Raw genomic sequence first — 22635 nt, 5'->3', positions numbered from 1 at the left:
ATGTCAGTGCTCTGTGAGATGTGTCTTTTCTGTGCGTCCCCCCTGACAGAGCCCCCCTCCCTCCCGGCCCCCGTCCCACCTGGTCATAAAGCACATCCACACCCCCTGCTCAGCTGCCCCCAGGCCCATCCCCCAGCTCACCCTCAGACACTCTTCTCTAGAGAAGGATTCTCATTCTGATTCTCTACTTAATTTACTCCACCTCCTCTCCCACTGAACTTTTGGTTAATAGATGTTAACCTTTTAGGTAAGATTTGAATATTCTCACCCAGTCACAGGAACAATAAAATGAAACATAAATGTCACAGTTAAGACAAAATTCCAGCGTAGGGGTAAACCAGGGAGTAGCTGTCAGCTGGGATTTTCTCTCTGGAGAGGAGAGTCTGGGACAGTCTGGGGAGACACTGACATTTGCAAAATCCTACTGGACAATTATCCTGTTCTTTAGCGATATGAGTGTTGTGATCTTTGCTTTTACCTCGATGAGGAAACTGAAGCCCAGAGAAATTAAGTGACTGCCCAAGGCCACACAGTGAGGAAGCAGCACAATCAAAACGAGAACCCCAAGTTTTGGAAAAGACCACTTTCCTCTATACACACTGAGAAGGACCCAACCCTCCCATCACACCATTACTTCTGTCCACATTGGGACATTTTATAAAACACAGCTGAAGGACTTTGAAGCAGCTTCCCTCCTATTTGTATATAAAAGAATAAAATCTGATTTCTGTTTTCCTCCAAAGATAATAACTTTCCAGCTAATTTTTATTTCTCATTCTCACTCTTAAGAGACAACCCCGCTGCCCAGTTTAACCTCAGGACTCACGTGAATTCCCGGGATCTGAAGGCCGCCATAGAGAAAATCACCCAGCGAGGAGGGCTTTCTAATGCAGGTATGCAATCTGAATTCAGATGATTCTGTTTGCTTCCACAGTGTTCCCTCTGTGTGCTTGTCTCCTAATATCCTGTACAGCAGAATAGTAATAATCCATTAAGAAATGACTCCTAATATCTGTATTTTTTTCTAAAGTATCATCATGAATTTAGGGGCAGGAATCAATACCACACACATGCGGGAGAGTTCCAGCATGCTTGGTATCTTGGCTTGGCAGCTTTCTTTGGGACAAGCAGGACAGCTATTATAACTGTTTCCTGATTGGCTGATGAGTCATCAACTTAGAAGTTGTCAACTACGTAACATTAAATATTATAGCCAATTCCATTCAGAAAGCTCCACAGCACTCCTTGGGGATCTTCTTCCAATAGTTCCTGTTAAAGTGATAACTGTACAAAGAGAGACAGGTTCTTCATTTCAAGCTGAGTCTCTTGAGATGTCTGAGCCTTGGTGGCTAGGAGGTGGGATGGCGGGTTTACCAGAAGTCCAAGTCTAGCCCCCAGTGGGGCAGGTCCAGAAACCATTTTACCAGTTCACCAGGAGCTCACCAGGCACTGGGAGACAATTTCACACTAACCAAGCTTAAAGGCTGCCAATGAGCCCATGCCAATGTACAAATTCACAAATGGTAGTCTGGTTTTGGGGGCACTGGGAGGACTGTCTACTTCTCAGGGAACCTCTTTGAATCATCAACATCCAAAGAAATGGAGAAGTGAGCCGCGGTGGGTTGGCATGTAATGCACACAGAACTGTCTTTGAAGGAACATCTTTGAAGTTACTGTAAATCTGATTATTTCCCTCCCCGCCACAGTGTACATTTCTGTAGACCAATATAGTAGTATCTGGCAAATGAAGAGCCTTTGAAAAATGCTAACCAAACACCGGCCAAGTCACTGCTCTCCGGACCCCAGATCAATACCACCTCGTTGCAAACATGATAGAGTTGATTTCCCATTCGTTTTTAATTGAAGACTTAGATCAGTGACATTCCAGTAATGGATCATGGAATAAAACAGAAACTTCAGAAGACACCCTATATCCTTGATGGGATTAGAGTAGTGTCTTAAAATCATATACCTTTTTCAGGAAATAACATATTCTGTCTCTGCCCTGTCCTGATCAGGGTTTGCGTTTGGAGAACAGGATCCATTTTAGCTGGTTGAAGCAGAAAAGAATTTATTCCTAGGTTCTAAATGGTTTTGAGAATAATCAAAAGAGCTGAGGAATGAGCTCGAGGCTGAACTTTGAGAGATGACTTCTGACGGCTATCTGCAGGAGACGGACCTACAAGGAGCTGCTGTCTCTTCCAAGATCAGAAAATCACATTATCAATTCCGCCAGCACAGCCTCTTCAGGAATCTGACTCAGGAAGCCACCACAGTCTGCAGGCTTCTGGTACAGCAGTCATCCCCCAAACCAGGCCTTGCCTGCTCCATTCACACCACAAAATGCATGTTCTGTACCCTCCCACCTCCATGGCGACAAAGCTAGAGACCAGACATGGGTTCCTCCAGCACCGCCCAGAGAGGTCAAGGGCCCTCCGAGGCTCAGGAGCAGAAATAGCAGAGTCTCTGCCTTGCTTCCATCTTCTAAATCTCATCGCACTGCACTTCAGTTCATGAAATCAGCACAACTCCAAGGCTGTAGCTGCAAGGGAGTCTCAACAATGTGGTTCCCAGATTTCTGATCTCCGCTTTCCGGACATGCAGGAAGGTGGGCTGGGGTGTGGGTTGGGCACTAATGGACAACGACCTCCAGATTTAAGTGTGGGTGAGGCTAGGGGTGGGCTTTGTTCACAGGCATCTAACATTCAGCCGGAGGGGACTACTGGGGGCCTTGCCCCTTCAGGGACATTATCCATTGGCTGTGAGGGCAGTTCTCAGCTCTTTCCCTGGAATAGGTGTGCTCGGTGCAGCCAGGTCATGTGGGGTCTCCAAGACATTTCTCCAGCTCCTGCATATGTAACTATTTGATCCTCTCAGTTAATAGGTTAAGATTACTATAGCCCGCGGAGCCAGGATCCCGGCCAAAACCAAAAACCATTGAGTGTAATGACATTAGTCCTAAAGTCTTAGGACTTTAGATTGATTTTAGATTGAGGACCCCTTTGAGAATCTCCTGAAAGGTACCCTTCAGCCTAAATAAATAATTACACTTACAAACTGCTGCACGTAATTTCAGGGGCTTTGTGGATATACCCCTCGCCCCCGATGCCTCACAAGGGTTCAGAGAACCCGGGTTAAGAGCCCTGCTTGTATATGAAATTATGCTAACTCTACAGTGACCTGGTCCTCCCAATTTACCCAGGAGCATATGGGGTTTCAGCACTTAACCTAGGAGAGACCCAGTCAACTGGGACAGTTATTCCCCCTCCTTGATTGAAAAATTGCTGAGGTCCTAGATGGTGTGAAACAAGTGCTTTGGAAAGCCATGTTGGCAGCTCCCTTATACCTCCCAACTGTGGCTTTCTGCTGAACTGGAAATCTGGAGTGACCTGCCTGGGTCCACACAGCCAAGGCTGGAACACAGTCCTCAGTTCTCAGTGAGCACCGCACTTCCCTGGCCAGCCAGACCCGTGCCCCTCACATGGAACTGGACAGAAGACACCACTGACTTGGCCTTCAGACTCCCACACGCTGCAGCTCCCGGAGCACCGGGCTGGCCAAACCCCCGTGGCGGGAGGCCAAGAAGAGGCTCCTGTCCCTCCAGCCAGTGCCTCCTACCCCACACTCCCGGAAAGGGCTTTGTGCACTTTCAGCACCCAGGCAACGAAGGGACCCTCTTATTGCCATGAAAGTCTTTCTCATCTGTTTGCTGGTCCCTAAGACTTTTTTTTAAATAACAGAGAATCAGAAATGAAAGGACTGACGTGAAGTGGGGGAGGGAAACGAATGGTGGAGACGGACAATCAAGGAAGTGTGCGTCGGACCACTGAACTGTATGCCTCACTTTCTGGCCCTCTGGAAGCCGCTGGGATCTTGCCTGTATTTCTAATCCATGTGATCACAGTCTCTGCAAGCACAAGCTCTCTGTTTCTTCCAGGCCGGGCCATCTCCTACGTGACCAAGAACTTCTTTTCCAAAGCCAATGGGAACAGAGGCGCTGCTCCCAACGTGGCCGTGGTGATTGTGGACGGCTGGCCCACGGACAAGGTGGAGGAGGCTTCGAGGTTCGCAAGAGAGTCAGGAATCAACATTTTCTTCATCACCGTTGAAGGTGCCACTGAGAATGAGAAGCAGTACGTGACGGAGCCCAACTTCTCGAATAAGGTACGGAAGCGCCCCAGGGACCCGCCTGATGTCAGCATCCACTCACTCTGCACAGCTGTGATAGCCATTGAGACTGTTCTTGTGCCTTCAAAGGGGCATAGAGCTTACTTGGAGGCAGGGAAGCCTCCAGGGAGGGGCTAGTAAGTCTGGAGCCTGGAGTCACCCAGAGTCATCCCGGGACACCTCATCAGCTCCCAGTGCCACCTCCCGAGGGCATCCTAGCGTTCCAACTCTGGTGTGTCTCCCTCTCAGGGCTCCCCAGTTTGGTGTAGATTTCACAGTGAAGCCCACTCGCACTGATGCCGAGCTCTTCCAGTCCTATGGGGTCCCTGCTCCAAACCCTCCCTGGTCCCCCATTACTCTTGGGGCCCCTATGTGTGGTCCTGACATGCCCAGTGTCTCCTGCCCACACCCAGCACCACTGCCCTCTCCCTCAATGACCTCAGCCGGTGCCTGGTGGGACTCCCCAAGAGCTCAGCTCAGCCAGGACACTCATCTCAAATAATACCAAGGCCATGGAAAGATTAATAAACCCCCCTCTTAGGGTTTTGCAGCCCTAAGAATATTTCCTAGGATATTTCCTAGGAAATTAAGAATATTTCCTAGGACAGTTTCAAGTCATTTCTTGTTTTAAAATAAATTGTCAATTCTACAGCTTGTATAGTCAATTCTACAGCATGTATAGTCACCAGGTCTGTGACTCTCCCTGTGACCCCAGAGAGACAGTAGCAAGGAGACATGCTTCACTTCAGGAACACAAGCCTGGTCCCTTCTGAGAGCACAGAGGCTAGTTTGCTCCATGTTTATTGCAGCTGCCTTAAGTTTTTCTGGAACATACTTGGGCACAAGTCAATAAATATTCATTTGTCTGGAGGACAGAGCTGGGCTTTGAAGGCAGAGAGATCTGTGCTCCAGTCTTGGGGACTCAGATGTCCCTTCACAGTTGGCCCATCTGTCTAGTCCTTCTTGAAGGGGGGGTTATGTCCACCTTGTAGGGTTAGATTCACGAGAGAAGCTCTCCAAGAACATCTAGTGTGACTCCTGGCACATGTGTGGGAGCCCTTGTTGCGGGGCTCAGGGCTGCTCTGGAAACATTCCTGTAGCTACTTCTCATGTGTCTTGTTCTCCCGAGCAGAACAGAAGCTCTCTTTAATCCTCTCAGATGCTGGTGCCCCTGGTGCCAATCTCATGGCCGGCTCCCAGCACAAACAGACCTAGGGGTCCAGAGAGGCATGACCATGAGGCTGAAACCAGTGATTCACCTCTCTCTGAGGATTTGCGTCCCCTAAAGCAGAGACCCAGCCGAGGGAGTAAGAGTGAGTCCAGCGGTGACCCCAGCAAGCATCTGACTGGGTGGACCAAGGTAGAAAAAGACCTGTAGGAAGATGAGGGCAGAAAACAAGAGTCTGTCTGCTTCTTTCTTCACCTGTCCTGGCGGGTGGGGTCACGGTGACCGCCTGGAGAAGTCGACACCCGAGCGGGTGAGTACCCCTCCCCTCTGTCTTGCAGGCTGTGTGCAGAACAAACGGCTTCTACTCGCTCAACGTGCAGAGCTGGTTCAGCCTCCACAAGACGGTGCAGCCCCTGCTGAAGCGAATCTGTGACACGGACCGCCTGGCCTGCAGCAAGACCTGCTGGAACTCAGCCGACATCGGCTTCGTCATCGACGGCTCCAGCAGCGTGGGGACGGGCAACTTCCGCACAGTCCTCCAGTTCGTGGCCAACATCAGCAAAGAGTTTGAGATTTCAGAAACAGATACACGGATCGGGGCGGTGCAGTACACCTACGAGCAGCGTCTGGAATTTGGATTTGAGGATCACAGCACCAAGGCCGACATCCTCAACGCCATCAAGAGGGTGGGCTACTGGAGCGGTGGGACCAGCACGGGGGCTGCCATCAACTATGCCCTGGAACAGCTCTTCAAGAAGTCCAAGCCCAACAAGAGGAAGTTAATGATCCTCATCACTGACGGGAGGTCCTATGACGACGTCCGCATACCATCCATGGTTGCCCATCACAAGGGTAAGTTGCTTTTGTTGAGCATCCCTGGGGCATGGTGGGCCAGCGGGATGAGGAAGGGGCTGTGTTTCTAGGCTCTGCTTTTGTCTACCACGTAATAATGTCCAACACCCCAGGGAACACACTAGGGGTGTTGTTAAACACTACCGGCCTCTCTGAGCAGCAAAGAAGGAAGAAGTCTGCTTCACGTCTGCTCCACATCCCACTTGCCTCCTTCTCTTTACAGCCAAACTTCCAGGAAGGGTTAGCTCTGTGTGCTGTGCCCACATCTTCATTTACTTTTCACTCTCAACTCATAGCAATTCACTTGGTTTCTTTGGCACCTACACCCCGCAACTGCTCTCACCAAGCCACCAATGTCTTCGTTTTTTCTAAATCCAACGAACTCATATTTGTTTTAATGTCATGTGACCCCCCCCCCCCCTGCAGCATTCAGCTCTGTTGGTCACTCCCTTATCTTGAAAACCTGTCTTCACATCCATGCTGGAGCCCGTGCTGGGTCACCATCTCTCCCAGTCCTTGTGCAAGGGTATATACGTTGGAAAGGAGATTGCATTTTTATGGGTTGTAAAGTCACCTTTAAGCCCAAAGTAATTTGATTCCACTTTTTTAGTTAGGAAGTTCTTGAACTCACTTTTGATGCATTTAAAACTGAGGGAAGGGTTGCCTGGGCGATGCAGTCAGTTAACTATCTGACTCTTGGTTTCAGCTCAGGTGATGATCTCTAGGTCGTGAGATTGGGTCCCATCTTGGGCTCCACGCTCAGCATGGAGTCTGCTTAGATTTTCTCTCTTCATCCCCCTCTACCCCTCTCCATCCCCCAAATAAATAAATCTTTAAAAAATAATAAAATAAAACTGAGGGGAGCCTGGCTGTCTCACTCAGTGGAGCGTGAGACTTTTGATCTCAGGGTTGTGAGTTTGAGTCCCACATTGGGTGTGGAAATTCCTTTAAAAAATAAAATAAGGGCTGCCTGGGTGGCTCAGTGGGTTAAGCCTCTGCCTTCAGCTCAGGTCATGATCCCAGAGTCCTGGGATCGAGTCCCGCATCGGGCTTTCTGCTCAGCAGGGAGCCTGTTTCCTCCTCTCTCTCTCTCTGCCTGCTGCTCTGCCTACTTGTAATCTCTGCCTGTCAAATAAATAAATAAAATCTTTAAAAAATAAAATAAAATAAAATAAAATCTTTAAAAAATATAAATAAAACTCTCTAAGATTTTGTTTGACTCTACACACAGGTAGAGCAGGCTATGCCATGTGATGTCATCTGCATGGCATCAAGTTTCACTGGTCCTGAAATATCATCCCCTCGACTGCCCATGGACATGAAGATCTTATTTATTACTCCATTTTGTCTGGAGTTTCTTCCTCCCAAAGATTCTAACCTACTATGAGATAGTTTATATCCATTCTGTGACTGTGGGTATAGAGTAGATGTTTATGCTTTGGAGAACATTTCTGATTCTGAATTTGTTAGCATCCCGACACAAGAGCCAACAGAGCAAGAAAAGGCAGTGGTTCGTTCACGGTCCTCTCCTCGGGCACAACGGCTTCATCTGAACTCTGTCCCCACAGGGGTGATCACCTACGCAATAGGTGTCGCATGGGCCGCCCAGGACGAGCTGGAAGTCATCGCCACTCACCCTGCCAACCACCACTCCTTCTTCGTGGATGAGTTTGACAACCTGCACAAATTTGTCCCCAAGGTCATCCAGAACATTTGCACAGAGTTCAACTCACAGCCTCGGAACTGAAGTCCGAGCAGGTAAAGCACCAGCCGATGCTGCTTGCCCTACTGGCCCTGGGATGGCCCCCAACACTTTATGGGGGAGCAGGGCACGTGGGGGGTTGGTGCCCAGATGTGCTGTTCCTATTCGCCAGCGTGGTTTTGTGTACTTCCAAGCTTGAAGGGAGAAAGGTGATCATAGGTGTATAGAATGAGGGAAAATGACACATCATTTGGAGGGTGCTGGGGATTTACATTTTGATGATGGTTTTCAAAATAAATAGAGTAAAGTAAAGAACTTATGACAGGCTTAGCTAGAATTTTTCTGAAGGTTCCTCCCCATTTTTGTTTCTAATTAGGATTCTGTAACCCTCACAGATTTAATTGTTATGGTGACAATATAGGAGTTGCTTAATTGTTTTAAAAGATGACATTCTGACCGTGTTGTGGAGAGTGTTCACAGGCTTTCTGGCAGGATGACCCTCCGCTCGTCCCATTCCGCAGAGCAGGTGCTGTGTACTCGGTCCTGACCCACAGGCACGACACAGCCACGGGGGTGCAAAGTGCAGCAGCAGCAGCTCCACTCCTGGTTTGCCTCCCTCTTCTCGATTATCTGAATCACTGTGCGCCTGCATCCTGTAGCTTTAGGAGCAGCTGAGGAACGTTCCTGGAGGACAAAGGTGATCTGGCCTAGAATCCCTTGGGAGACTACACTGCTGGTTGCCAGGCCCCATTCCAAGAGCTGTGGAATTAGGGTCCGTGGGGCTGGAGCCTGAAGAGTGGCATGACTGACGAGCCGTCTGGCAATACTGCTGTACTGCCACGGACGGAGGCCCACGGAGCCACTTCTGAGCGGTCAGTGGGACAGAGGAGCCCCTGTCCATGCCTGCTGCCCTGGGTCCAAGTTTGAGCATTTGCGCCATGTTTTTCACTTGTTAACCAGATATTATCATTAATAGCTACATTAAAATAAGCCGGGATGGGGCTTAGTTGGGCACCACTTCTTACTTCCAGCTTCTGCCAAGGACTCATCTATCAGGATACAAAATCTGTGTGTGATGGGGGAGTGTTCAAAAGAATCATTAATAAAGGTGACTTCCTTGACAAATCACGTTCTCTAAAAGTGTGTGTTAAAGGATGCTGCTATGAACGGAGGCAAAAAGACAATACCTGTTGCCAATACTTGGGACAAACTATCTACAGAAGGAATTGGAAGATATCATCCATTTAGCAGAATTTGCCTCAAGCCTGACACACTTCTCAGTACCTGGAGAATGTATTATCAGCTCAAAATACTGACGTCTACAGAGAAGAATCAGTTAAAGGTGTCAGCAATTTCAAATTCATTAACTATAAATTTTACTTTAAAAGCGACTGCAAATATATTTGTTCAAAAACCTCAAAACACAAAAACTATTTTCAAAAAAGAAATTCTTTATAAAGATACCAGTGACACACACTACTAGTGAGAGATTTGGCTAAGAAACAAAAGAACTTAAATAAGTACAAGGAAAATTATTCTGCCTATGTTTTTGAATATGCAGATAATCAGTACAAAAGAGTTTTTTTCAATGTCTTTTGAGTGTAGACATGTAAATGTTTTAATTGAAGGAAAATTTATTTTGGAAAATAGCTTTTGAATATAATTACTTTATATTCAAAAAGTAAAGGGCCTTAATACAAAAGCCAATTTGTCATAAATAAGTATTTCCAAAAGTAATACAATCTGAATTATTTTGGTGTCCTCTCTCATTCACAAAATTGTCCCTGTTTGGAAAATAAATTATATGGTCACTCTAGTTATAGGTATCATAGTTTTAAAGACAAATGAAACCTCACTAAATGGGCCCATTGTCTACATGGTGTCAGCAAATATTTGAGAGTGTGTGTGTGTGTGTGTGTGTGTACGCGCGTGCACACGCACACGCGGAGGAAAGGAGCATCAGAGCCGAGGTAGTTGAGGCACCCGGGGGGTGCGCGGTCATCAGAGTTGTCTGTGTGAACGTTCAAGTCACACAGATGGCAGTGGGAATCGGGATGGAGAGAGCAGAAGTGAGCCCAGCTTCACCGTCTTCGGCGAATGAGAAGGGATCCAGTTGGGAGAAGGCAGCGGTGATAAGGATGAACCTTCCCAGGAGCTGGGGACTTTGTGGAAGGAAGGAGGGAGATTAGAAAGGCAAAGGAGGCAAGGAGCAGGCCTTTCCCGTCCTAGGCCTGAAAATCAGCAGCCTCCCCTTGGATGTTGCAGTGGAGGAGACGCAAGAAAGGGCTAAGCTTCCAGGAGCTCACTGGCTACAGAGAGGAGCACCCCACTGTGCAGTGCGGAGCCTGGCGTGCGGGGTGCGGCTGGGTCAGGGCAGGGTTGCACAGAGCAGTTTGGATAGAAGGGCCCTCATGGTGATGGATGATGTGGAACATTTAGATATAAATGCTGCCTTGCTCAACCCAAACTGTGTTCAGCAGTGCTAGGGCAGAGCGAGAATCTGAACACTAGAAACAGAACTTAAGAAACAATCCACATCTGCCATCATCCAATGGCAGAAAAGGAAAGACCAGTGGAAACTCACGCAGACACAAAAGGACAGAACTACAATTCAGATCTCTGGCTTCCAGTTGACTCCTCTGACTGCCTTCCTGGGGGGTCAGAACCCCCACCCACCTCCATCCCAATGTTGGACACACACACACACACACACACATACACACACACACACACCTGGGTCTGCCCTCTGTGGGCTATGGTCCAGCCTTTGCAGAGCCCTCTGGGTCCTGCAGACTCAGAGTCAATCTCCAAAGGCCACTTTAACTTTCATTCCATGGTCTCAGCAGAAAAGCTCCTCTGTGCCCTTTTCCCTCCAAGGCAACCAAAACAAGCAGACAAGGAGCCCTGGGCCAGCTTCCCTGGGTACAGAAGATGTCTAAACGCCACTCAACTTTATTTTCCCACCTCTCAGGAGTTACAGCCCTTGAAAGAAGTTTCTTTGCTAAAAGTTTTGTAACAAGGCTCTGCTAAAAATGTCCAGCCAAATGGACAAGGTCGAGGGCTCAGATATTTATTTCTCCAGGCTCTCTAAACCCTTTTGAACAGGACAAAACCTCCATGAAGCAAGTTTTCCAGCAACAGTCTCAAGGGGCTGGCGTGGGTTTATACAGAAGACAGTGCTTCTGTGTGCAAGGATTTTCCAGCTTCATGGAGGAGTTTCCAACTAATAATCTTATTTCCCCCTCACAATCCTAAGAAAAGTTCTCCCCTTAGATTACCAGCACAAAAATATAGTAAGTAGGAAATATGCTTGAAAGCATGAATTCAATTACTTTGGAAAGAGACATTTATTCAACTAATGCCTTTGAGGAATTCGCAGTCTAGTGGGAAACAACACCAAATGAACGGCTGAACTCATGTAATTATTATCATGGGCTCCTGCTCTAATTGCATGGCTGGTGATTGCAAACGACCTCATGAGAAATAAAATCATACTGGTGCCCGACAATGAGTGAGTGCTGCACATGGGGCACTATTCTGAGGGCTTCTCTTAACTCACTTTTCTTATCCCTGTGACCTGCTCAGAGAGGTACTATTGTTCTCATTTTACAGATCATGCAGCCGAGGCATGGAGGTGTCAAGTAACTTGCCCAAGGTCACAGAGCCAGGAGAGGCAGATCTGGGAATTAAACCCAGACAATCTGACTCCGGGGTCTATATACTTAACCACTTTGCTTCTTGTTAATGGTAGCCGCACAGAAGGTTCTCTAGTGCGCTTGACAATTTACAGTATATGTATAATTCTGCAAAGCGTACTCTCAGGGTCTATTAAATGTACAAAGTGAAGAGTCTGTTACCCGTCCAAGCCACACTGCACTTCCTCCCATCACTCCCCTTGATTCTCTGGACAGCCACCTGGCCCTTATTTATTTATTTATTTCTTCTTCTTTTTTTTTAAGACTTTCTTTATTTGAGAGAGAAATAGTGAGTGAGAGGACAAGCCGGTTGGGGGGAGGTAGAGAGGAAGAAGCAGACTCCCCGCTGAGCAGGGAGCCCGAGGTGGGGCTGAGATCCTCCCTGAGATCATGACCTGAGTTGAAAGCAGACGCTCAACCGACCGAGGCACCTAGGTGCCCCACACCTTGCCCTCACTTAAGATGAGTGACTTTAACCTATTATCCACAATCCCTGCAACTCCTGATGAACACATCAGGCTCCCCATCCTTTCGTTAAACTCCGAGTTATCCTTCAAGTTTCAAGTCCAAATGCCACCTCCTGTTTGCAGCCCTCTCTTTCTTGCTCAAAGAGACTTAGGCTCTCTGGATGCAGAGTCTGGACCCACCCATTTCCCAGCAACATCATTAGTCCCTTATTAGCAGACACCATTCACACACATCATCGGGGACATGGACCACAGGGGATGAGAACGTTAAATCTGTCACCCAACGGTGCCAACCCCTAATACAATGAAACAATGGCACTGGCTGAATAGGAGGCAGGGGTAGTTCAGGAAGAGAGAAACAGGGTTATGATGGAAGAGAAAAAGAAGCTCATTTCCATCCACACTGCACCACTCCTTAGAATGCCCCTCTGAGGTTCCCTGTGATATGTCACAAGCACTCTTTTCCTTGGACCAGAATTCTCTGTGGGTATCTACCCACAGGGTAACTCTGTCCCTCACTTTCTGCAGAAATGAAACCCTGTTTTTCTGTTTACCTTCCCGAGTCTCTTTCAACAAACATGGTTTCTTTCAACAAACACCTATTATGTGCCAGGCATTGTGATAGGCCCTGGGTACAGGGATGGATAAGACCCGGTCCCTGTCCAAGGAGCTTAGAGGCCAGCGTGGGAGACCCAGAGATAAGCAGCGAACATCTGACTGATAGGAGAGGTGACAGGCACACTTGGGGAGGCTTCCTGAGCTGGGTGTGTCTGCGTCAGCCACAGGAAGACGCAGCAGACGTCCCAGCAGAGGAAAGGACAGGAGCGAAGGCGAGGAGGCATGACACGGGGACAGCATGAAATGTGAGGTGTCAGGGAACGAAGCTGGGGAGAGAGGCAGGGGCCAGGCCGTGGTTAGAGCTCTCTCAGTGGCAAGTAACAGAAACTCCATTCGCAGCAGCTCAAGTAAACGGGAGTGTTTGGAAGGCAATTGGAGTAAGTCGTGAACCCCAGGGTCAGGAAGACAGCAGGGCTTTGGAAAGGGGAGGAGGGACAGAACAGGAGAGCGGCAGCAGGCAGCCCTCTCATTCTATCTCCTCCAGAACCATCTTTGTTGAACCACCTGCAGAGAGTGAGAACAGGGAGACCTCCTGCCCATGAAGGACTGACCCCCTGTAGCAGGGTCCCCCAGGCAAGCAGGCCACCCAGGCAGCCAGGGCGACCTGGCCAGTTGGGGGCCAGGTCTCACATGGTTCTATCTGACCACCCTCTCGAAGTTCCTTGTCTTGAATGCTAGTGACGGCATGTCCACAAGGGCGCCGGGAAAACCAACCACAGGCCGCCCAGAAGTCTTCCAGCGCCGCTGTCTCCCTGTGCTTTGTTTAGATCATTAACCCCAGAAAACCGGTGACGGTCTCTCTAAGACGGTCACTTCTCTCCACGTCGATGGCTACCCTCTGGTTACTTATTTCTGGGCCAGTAGCCTTTGAAAACTGTTCAGACTCTCAGGGAGGCAGAGACGCTGCTGCTGGGACCCACTTCTGTGTTTGCTACGAAGGCCCGACTGAGGAGAAATGGACTCTTCACATAACCCCCCGCATGGAAAACAAGTAAGGTTGAAAGACCACAGTTTCACGGCGCGCTTCCTGCCTTCCTCTCTCTTCACTTCCTTTCCTCTCTCTTCCCTCCTCCGTCCCTCCCCGTCTCTCTCTCTCCCTGGCTCCCTTCCTTCCTTCCTTTCTTGTCCTGTAACTGAGAAACGCTGAGCTTAGCCGCAGCCCCGCTGTCCCTCTTACACCAACTGGGCCCCACAGGCGCTAAGCTGCCCAAGTAAGCAGATGCTCTACTCGGCTTGGCAGCTGAGACTTTCTTATAAAAAGTACAATCCCAGCTGAATAGCTTCTTTCTGTGACTCCTCTAGTTTCACACTTGGTTGAGGTGAGCAGGGCGTATTCAGGTTAATGGCAAATTTGAATCCGGGATCTCAACAAAGAGCCTTTACATGACTGCCCAGGGCACAGAAACGGGGAAGGTCTGGGAGCCATGGAAACCGCAAAACCAAACAAGACCCAAAGTCAATTTAATTGTTGTTAGTCTGACACCCCCAAGGCATCCGTAAACCTGTATCCTTATATTACGATATCGATTTTTTCAATCATCCTAATACTCTACAAGTTCTCCTTGAAATCCCAGTGAAAGGGAGTTTCTTTCCAACCTCAATAGTGGGGTTGTGTGGCATTTTAAAGCCAAAGAGGGCATGGGGACAAGTCGAAGGCTACAAACCACTGTGGTAATGCCTGTCTAAGATACACACCAAGCAAAATAAATGAGCAGACAGAAATTTCTAAAGGGCAAAGTGGCAGTGCAATTTGGTTTTCTCCTAAGAGAATACCCTCATTGAACCAGGAGACAACCATCGTGTGGAAACCATGGGGGACCTTTCCAGCTCCTCTGACCTAAATGCAAGGCTTGGGACACCCACAGGCCTGTTTCCCTCTGGAGAGAGGGGGCATTCTCCCAAAGTGAAAAAATCAACCTTTTCATCTGGGAGTGGTTCTGATCCTGGACACAAAATGCCAACAGAGCCGTGGCAGTCTTAGGGGCAAGGGCAGGATGCCCACACAGGCGGGAGCCAAGAGGGTCCTGGCTGGACCACAAGTGTGTTCGTGAGCAGCGGTCCTGAGGCATACCTCAAGACCCCAAAGATGCTTGGTCCTGCAGTACACCAGTGAGGCTAAGCCAATACCACTGAGTAATTAGTTACTTTTCCCAAGATTGCCTTCCTCCCTGTAGGCTGAGGAGGCCTAGGGAAATCCTGGTGACGAGACTAAAGCCAATCACAGGCATCAATGACAAAGTCCCAGTGTGGCACCAATATAGACTAGCAGGTTTATATTCACCGTGTCAAGCCTAAGATTTACTTCCTACCCGGCCCCTCCTCGGGGTTGAACTGCGGCAGATAAGGGGAACCCACTGCCCCCTGGAACTGGTCTCCTGTCCCTCGTGTTGACTGTCATCTGGCCCCTTTCACTTGGACGTCCTAGGGGACAGGAGAGCCGGTGAAGCCAGCTGTCCTACTGCAACAGGGTCAGATGACACATACTTGTCCAACCTGTTGCGAGGCGGCAAGCCCACCCGGCCATGGCGGTGACTCCAGTTACATGGGTACTGCTAGCCTCTTGCCAGCTGCTGTTTTTTCCAGACGCCCTCCAAAGTCCTTCCTACCACAACATCACTCCCAGGAGGTTTCTGGTCACCCCTGATCCTATGCACTCACAAAAACGCCAAGGGCTAGCCCAGTCCGCTGTCCCAGCTACAAATGATCTGCCAGTGGTTAAGGAACTCTTTCTTACTGAAGAGTAAGTTGCAGAACAAAGAAGTCTCTCTTGGGATCTGTGAATGCCTGTGGTCACACTGCCTTCATCACACTGGGTCGGTACCCTGAAAGCCTGGGCTGGGATGGTGCATAGGTTTTGCCCCAGTGGTAATGACTGCCTAAAGAAGCATCCGAAGAGAGATTCTGAGGCTAAGGGCCCTTTAAAAAAGAGATGCTAAATCAATCAGTGACATCAGCCACGGCAGACGGATGGGGCCATGGTCAGCTTTACCAGCTGGGGTCTGCTTGCCTCTATAGTTTAAAGAGCAAAGCTGCAACTTGAAAAGCACACTTGGGGAATTAAAAGGAAGCTCTCTCAGCTTTTCCTCCTAAATATGGCATTGCCTATAAATTCTTTTAAATAAATCTCTTCATTTTCTGGGAAAAATTAGGAATGGAGAAAATTAGTTTTTAGTTTGACTCCTTTTCTAAGGAGGTTTCTAAATAAATCACCTGGAAAGATTCAGGTTATGAATGTTTTTAAACCAAGAGGTCTTTGTAATGTGTTGCTTTTGGTTACCAGGTCCAGAATTCTCTACGGGGACGTTTCCTGCAGCAGGCGAGGCACTGTAAGCAGCTGCCCTATGTTTGCTGGGGTGGAGATGAGAAAGAGGCTGAGGGGCTGGCCTTCCTGGGGGTTCTCCATACGACCAGCACTATCTTTGAAGGACTTAATTGGGATGATAGACGTGAAGGTACCATTTTTTAGAGGGGAAAGTAAAGACTCAAGAGACTCTCTTGCCCTGGGGTCACATATCAGATAAACGGCAGGTTTTAAAGTCAAGTCTGTCTCAGGGAAAGAAAAAAAAAATCATTTAAGGAAATACAACATAATTTAAGTAAATGCAGTAAGATCACCCACCAGTATTTGGGGGAAAACAACAATTATTTAAGGTTTCTACCTATAGAAGGAAATAGGAAGACAAATAAGCTACAAAGCCATGGAATTCAATAAAGTGAAGCTACAAAGAAAGGTCAAATCGACAAACTCTGTAGAAGAATGAGGATGAAAGAAGATGTCTGAAACGTGAAGTCAGAAACACAGAATTATCTAAAGAAATACCGTTATCGAGCTTGCAAGTATATATAGAAACTTCTCGAAGGACTAGGTAAGAACAAGTTTCCTGGATGAAAAAAGAAATCCTATATATTCCCCTCACTGAAGAACACAGATCTTACTCAATTTGGTAAGCAGATCGCCACCTGCACATAAGATGGTAGTGGGTTTTCTCATGACCCTGAGACCTGTTTGGTCATTTTTCTTGAGAAGTCATTTTCTTGAGAAGGCATTGCAAGTCTCCTCCTCCACTTATGTGGACAGGAGCTTGTCTGCAGAACCTATCAGAATAGCCTCCATTTTATTTGTTTTCCAAAAAAATACAGCTTATCTTTTCACTGACTTTGTCTTCTTATCTTACATTTTATTGATTTCTGCTTTTATCTATTTCATTCCCTTTGTTCAGCTGATTTGGGGCTTATTTTACTTTTCTTTGTCTCGCTTCTTAATATGGAAGCTGAGATCATTGAGTTGAAAGCTTTCTTCTTTTCTTACGTAGTTTAGTGCTATAAAATTTCCTCTGAGTTCTCTTTAGTTGCATCCCACAAATTTTGGTATGTTGTATTTTTGTTTTCATTCAGCTCAAAGTATTTTTTTATATAGACTTAATTTTTAATAGACTTTACTTTTTTAAAAAGATTATTTATTTATTTATTTATTTATTTGACAGACAGAGATCACAAGTAGGCAGAGAGGCAAGCAGAGAGAGAGAGGAGGAAGCAGGCTCCCTGTGGAGCAGAGAGCCCAATGCGGGGCTCGATCCCAGGTCCCTGGGATCATGACCTGAGCCAAAGGCAGCAGCTTTAAAAACCCACTGAGCCACCCAGGCGCCCCTAGACTTTACTTTTTAGAGCAGTTTTAGGCTCACAATAAAGTGGAGGAGAAAGTACAGCAATTTCTTATATACACCTTGCCCAGCCCATTCTCCTCACAAGAGGCACAGCCTCCCCCACTACCAAGATCTGATAGCCAGGTTGTACATTTGTTATAATCAATGAGTCTACATTGACACATCATTATTGCCCAAAGCTCACAGTCTACATTACAGCTCACTCTGGATATTGTACATCCACCTATGGGTTTGCACAAATGTATAATGACCTGTATCCACCACTATAGTATCATACAAATAGTTTCAGTGCCCCCCAAATTCTCTAAGGTCTGCCCATTCATCTCTCCTCTGCCAAGTCACTGAAAACTACTGATCTTTTCACTACTTTCTGCAGAAAGTCATATAATTGAAATCATATCTTTCACTTAGTAATATGCATCTTAAGTTTCCGCCATGTCTTCTCATGGCTTGACAATTCATTTCTTTTTTTTTTTTTTTAAAGATTTTATTTATTTATTTGACAGAGAGAAATTACAAGTACACTGAGAGGCAGGCAGAGAGAGAGAGAGAAGGAAGCAGGCTCCCTGCCGAGCAGAGAGCCCGATGTGGGACTTGATCCCAGGACCCTGAGATCATGACCTGAGCCGAAGGCAGCGGCTTAACCCACTGAGCCACCCAGGCGCCCCAATTCATTTCTTTTTATTGCTAAATAATATTCCATTTTTCTGGATGTACCCACCATTTATTTATCCATTCACCTACCAAAGGACATCTCAGTTGTTTCTAAGTTTTGGCAATTATGAATAAATCTGCTATATGCCTGTTTTTCTGTGACTATAACCTTTCAACTCAGCTGGGGAAATACTATGGAGCATTATTGCTGGATTGTATGCTAAGAGCAGGTCTAGTTTTGTAAGAAACTGCCAAACTGTCTCTCAAAGTAGCTGTACCATTTGCATTCCTACCATCAGTGAATGAGATTTCTTGTTCCACATCCTCACCGGCAAAACAGTTTCTAATTTTCCTTTGACCCTTTGGTTATTAAGAAGTGTGTTATTTAGTTTCCAAATATTTGGGGATTTTCCAGACACCTTTTTTTATTGGCTTCTAATTTAATTTTACTGTGGTCAATGAACGTACTTTGTATGATTTGGACCCTCTTCAATTTATTGAGACTTGTTTTATGGCTCAGAATATGGTCTACCTTGGTAAATGTTCTTGGCACCTTAAAAAAAAAAAAAGTGTTTTCTGCTGTTGTTGGGTAGAATGTTCTATAAATGTTAATTAGGTTTGTAGTGTTACCCAACTCTTCCAAATCCTGATTGCCTGTCTACTTTTCTCAGTTATTGAGAGGAGTACTGAAATCTCCAACTATAATTATAGATTTGTCTCTTTCTTCCTTCATTTTTCCACTTATTTTGAAGCTCTGTTACTAGGTGCATACGCTTTTAGGATTGTTATGTTCTCTTGATGAATTAACCTCTTAATCATTATGAAATAAACCTCTTTACCCATGCTCTCTGAAATCTATTTGGCCTGACGTTAATGCAGTCACTGAGGCTCTCTTTTTATGGCATCTTTTTCAATCTTTTTTACTTTTAACCTATTTGAGTTATTATGTTCAAAGTGGATTTCTCGTATGTAGCATTTTACATAGGCAGGTCTCATTATTTGTATATAACTTGTCAATCTTGCCTTCTAATTATGGTATTTACACCATTTACATTTAATGTGATTACTTATGTAGTAATCTGTCACCTCAGTGTTTATTTTCTATTTATCATACTTGTTCTTTGTTTCCTTTTCCATTTCCTATCTTCTTTTGGATTAATTGAATATTTTATGATTACTCTGCTTTGTCTCCTTTATTGGCTTAGTAGCTATAGTTACTTGGGGGGGTCAGCTGGGTGCCACAATTAAGCATCTGACTCTTGGGTTCAGCTCAGGTCACAATCTCAGGGTAGTGAGATCAAGCCCTGTGTCAAGCTCTACACTCAGCGTGGAGTCTACTTAAGACTCTGCCTCCATCTCCCTCTGCCCCTCCCCTTTCTAAAATAAATAAATCTACATCTATCTACTACAGCTAATACGTATATATACATATATATATTAGCTGTAGTTTAAGTGGTTTCTTTAGATTCAATGGTGTACATCTATAATTTATATTATCCTACTTCACAAATAGTATAAGAACCCTGAACATTAACTTTATGAAATGCGTTAATTCTGAATTTAAATGTGTTTTCTGAATGTTAATTTGAATTTATTATTTCTCCTCATTTGGGGTTGTGTTTTCTTTTTCCTTTGCATACCAGATTATTGGGTCCCAACATTATGAATTTTGCCTTTTTGGGAACTAGATATTCGTGTGTGTGTGTGTGTGTGTGCGTGTGTGTGCGTGTGTGTGCGTGTGTGTGTGTATTTGAGCTATTCATGTCTTATTTTTAAATTTAAGACCGAGCCAAAGCAACACTTAACCTAGTATTGAATTTTTACACAGTGATGAGCCAACAATACCCTTCCTAATCCTTTACCTAATGCCTCAAACTTCATCATATATTCCACTGTGCCCGGTGGAAACATGAACTATTCCCAATCTTGCGTAATATCAGAGGATTGTTCTGCCTATCTATTAGGTGACTCTTCCTCAGCCTCTGGTAGATGTGTCATGTGCTTATAGTTATCAATACTTAGCTGAAGACTTGGGGAAGACCCAGTTCAGAGCTCCAGAGCTTTCTTATAGTATTCTGTCCTGCAAACTCTAGCTATCTTGGACCCATCAAACTCCCAACTCTGTCTCTTCAATTCACAGAGAACTCTAGGCTCTGCTGGGTTGTCCCTCATGCCAAGAACACTCTCTCTCGGCAGTAAGCTAGGGCCACAATTTGTTTTCCTCTCTCTCAGGAATTATTGCCTCATGCTATTATTCAATATCTGAAAACTACTGTGTATTTTCCCCTTTAATTGTTTAAAGGGGGAAGATAAATCTGTCTGTTACTTCACTTGGCCAGAAGCATAATTTGGTCTTTCATTTTAAAGAGCAAAGGAGGCCTAAACTTTTTATATCAGAAGTTTAAAATTCAGGGTTTTTTTTAGGGTACCGGTTAGGCCAAAGAATTTATGCCCAAGGATGTTTATTTTTTATGACATATCTTAAGGTTTTTATTTAGCATCTTTAGAAAAACAAACCAACTTCTTCCAAGGTACAAAAAATAATCCTCTTCAAGTAGAAAGAACACAAGAAGATTCATACATCAACTGAGAGAAAACTTCAGCAATATTAGGGACAAACTCAAGGCTCTATCTAAGACAACAGGGTTCCTTGGGATTTGTGTGAAAGAAAGCCTACTTAGGAGAGTTGTTTGATCATTCTTCAGAGAGTGAGTGAATTCAAAACAAGGAAAGAACAAACAAGATTAGAATGATTGGGATATCATATAGAAAAGCAAAGTCTCATTTGGAAGGTGACTTGAGGAACACTGTTCTCAAGAGTCAGGATATCAGGACTCAGTGTTTACAAATTACATATATTACCTTTTATAGTCAGGGTGAGAGAGAAGAAATGAGGGAAAATGCAAAATAGAACTGAGTGATTAAAGAGATTCCTGTCTAAGGGGGTATTTGTGAACGAGAACATTTGTCTTTAACCCAAAAGCCATTCAAAATTGACTTCTCACGGCCATCTCCTACTATAGAAGCTGAAAAGTGAGATACTCACTTTCTCAACATCCATTAAATGTAGGGAGGCAATGTTGTGGCCAGTTAGATACATGGAGAAATCTGCTGGAGGGCCACTGGGTAGATTTCCTTTGCTGTCAAAAGAGAAAAAGTTCTAATTAGTATGACCCTTCTTTCTTTTTTACCTTCATCTTGCCTTGAACTTGGATAACATGATTGGCATTAATGGAGCCATCTTGAAACCAAACAATAGATGAAAATTCATCCTCTAAGAAGAGAAGAGGAATAAAAAGAGTCTGGGTCCTTCTTGACATTTTGAACAGTTGGACCAATGCTAACAACTCCCTTACTGTGAACTTCTATTTTTTTAGGCCATTATTTGTTGGGTTTTCTCAAACTTAAAAGCTAATTCCATTCCTTGCTGATTCAGAAGCAAAATGTAAATTGGCAGGGCTACACTTTGTTCATCTGCACATTAAAGACAAATTAATCCAGTAATAATGACCAAACACACTGAGAATAAGAGAGGCAAGATGGCTAATATCCATGACCCATTCCTAATCTTTGCCATTTGTTTTACATGTTTGTACCTAGAAAGATTGTTTAAATTGATGGAAACTGTCCACTAACTATAGGATAAGAAACCAAACTGCTCTTCCAAGTGACACACAAAAAAGAGATGTTTGGGTCAAGGAACAAGACTTGAGGACAGAGGGAAAAAAATTGGTGCCCTGTTTTTCCAGTAAGGCAAGGGAAATGGAGAAGCTGCGTAACACACCTCCTCAGTTACTGATGCAGAAATCTTCAGACGAGATTCCGAGCACATTCTTGATCCACCTTCATTTTCTCTTCCTCATCCTTCAACTTGCCATGAGGAACTGAATGTAAAAGGTGAGTATTTCTTTGCCTGAACTCCTTGAAAATTAAGAAACACACACAGGTAATTCTTCAATAATAAGAATAAAAAGCACAATACCACACACAGAAGAAATTACAAGAGACACTTAGAAATAAATGTGAAAACCTAGAAGAAATGAAATATTTCCTACAAAATAAAAATTATCAGAATTAATCCAAGAAGTGAATATTTTGAACCAAAGATACTAGGAAAGTAATTAAAAATCCTACCTCTAAAAAAGGAGACCTTGGGACCAAAAGGTCCCGAATTTCATCCAAATTTCATCTAATCTTTAACATATAATTTTAATGATCTCTTATTTAAACAATTCTGAAGTGTAGGAAAAGATGAGAAGCTCCCCAATTCATTCTATGAAACATGTACTGCTTTCTAAAAGTTTTATTCAAATATAATGTACATACAGAAGAGTGTACATAGAAGTGTAAATTAGATGAATTTTCATGAACTAAACAACCCAACATAAACAAGCACCCGGATAAAGAAACAAAATATCACCAGCACTGCAGAAGTCCCCCTCAGACTCCCTTTCAAGCACCATCTCCTCCCCTACCTCCCTCTCACTGAAGATAACCACTCTCCTGACTTCTAACAGTTAACACGAATCAGTTTTACCCATTTTAGTACTTTAATGGAAAGCATACAGTATCCTTTTGTAGCTGCCTTTTTAGGCTCAATGTAATGTTTCTGAGATTCAGCCATATGTTGCATGTACCTATGAACTGT

The 22635-nt window shown here is 45.3% G+C and overlaps 1 protein-coding gene and 1 long non-coding RNA gene across 5 annotated transcripts in view; one reads left to right on the top strand and one right to left on the bottom strand.

Moving 5' to 3' along the window:
• VIT (vitrin) overlaps positions 1–9014 on the top strand; it is a 103102-nt gene extending 94088 nt beyond the window's left edge. For 2 of the 4 annotated variants that reach the window (XM_059405426.1, XM_059405422.1), the window contains 4 exons: positions 790–893; positions 3938–4164; positions 5674–6187; positions 7756–9014. In XM_059405426.1, coding sequence (XP_059261409.1) covers positions 790–893; positions 3938–4164; positions 5674–6187; positions 7756–7934 — 1024 coding nt within the window. In that variant the 3' untranslated portion in view covers positions 7935–9014. The remainder of the gene's footprint in view (positions 1–789; positions 894–3937; positions 4165–5673; positions 6188–7755) is intronic. The other 2 variants (XM_059405425.1, XM_059405424.1) reach the window with 2 other exon arrangements.
• Positions 891–22065, bottom strand: LOC132021279 (uncharacterized). The gene is made up of 3 exons (XR_009405281.1): positions 21772–22065; positions 21034–21127; positions 891–965 (listed from the first exon to the last, which is right to left on the bottom strand). It is a non-coding gene; the product is annotated as an uncharacterized LOC132021279 (long non-coding RNA).
• Positions 22066–22635: the final 570 nt, after the last annotated feature.

The sequence above is a fragment of the Mustela nigripes genome, chromosome 7 (assembly GCF_022355385.1).
Source record: "Mustela nigripes isolate SB6536 chromosome 7, MUSNIG.SB6536, whole genome shotgun sequence".
NCBI classification, from domain to species: domain Eukaryota; kingdom Metazoa; phylum Chordata; class Mammalia; order Carnivora; family Mustelidae; genus Mustela; species Mustela nigripes.
This window is presented reverse-complemented; position numbering and strand designations above follow the sequence as displayed.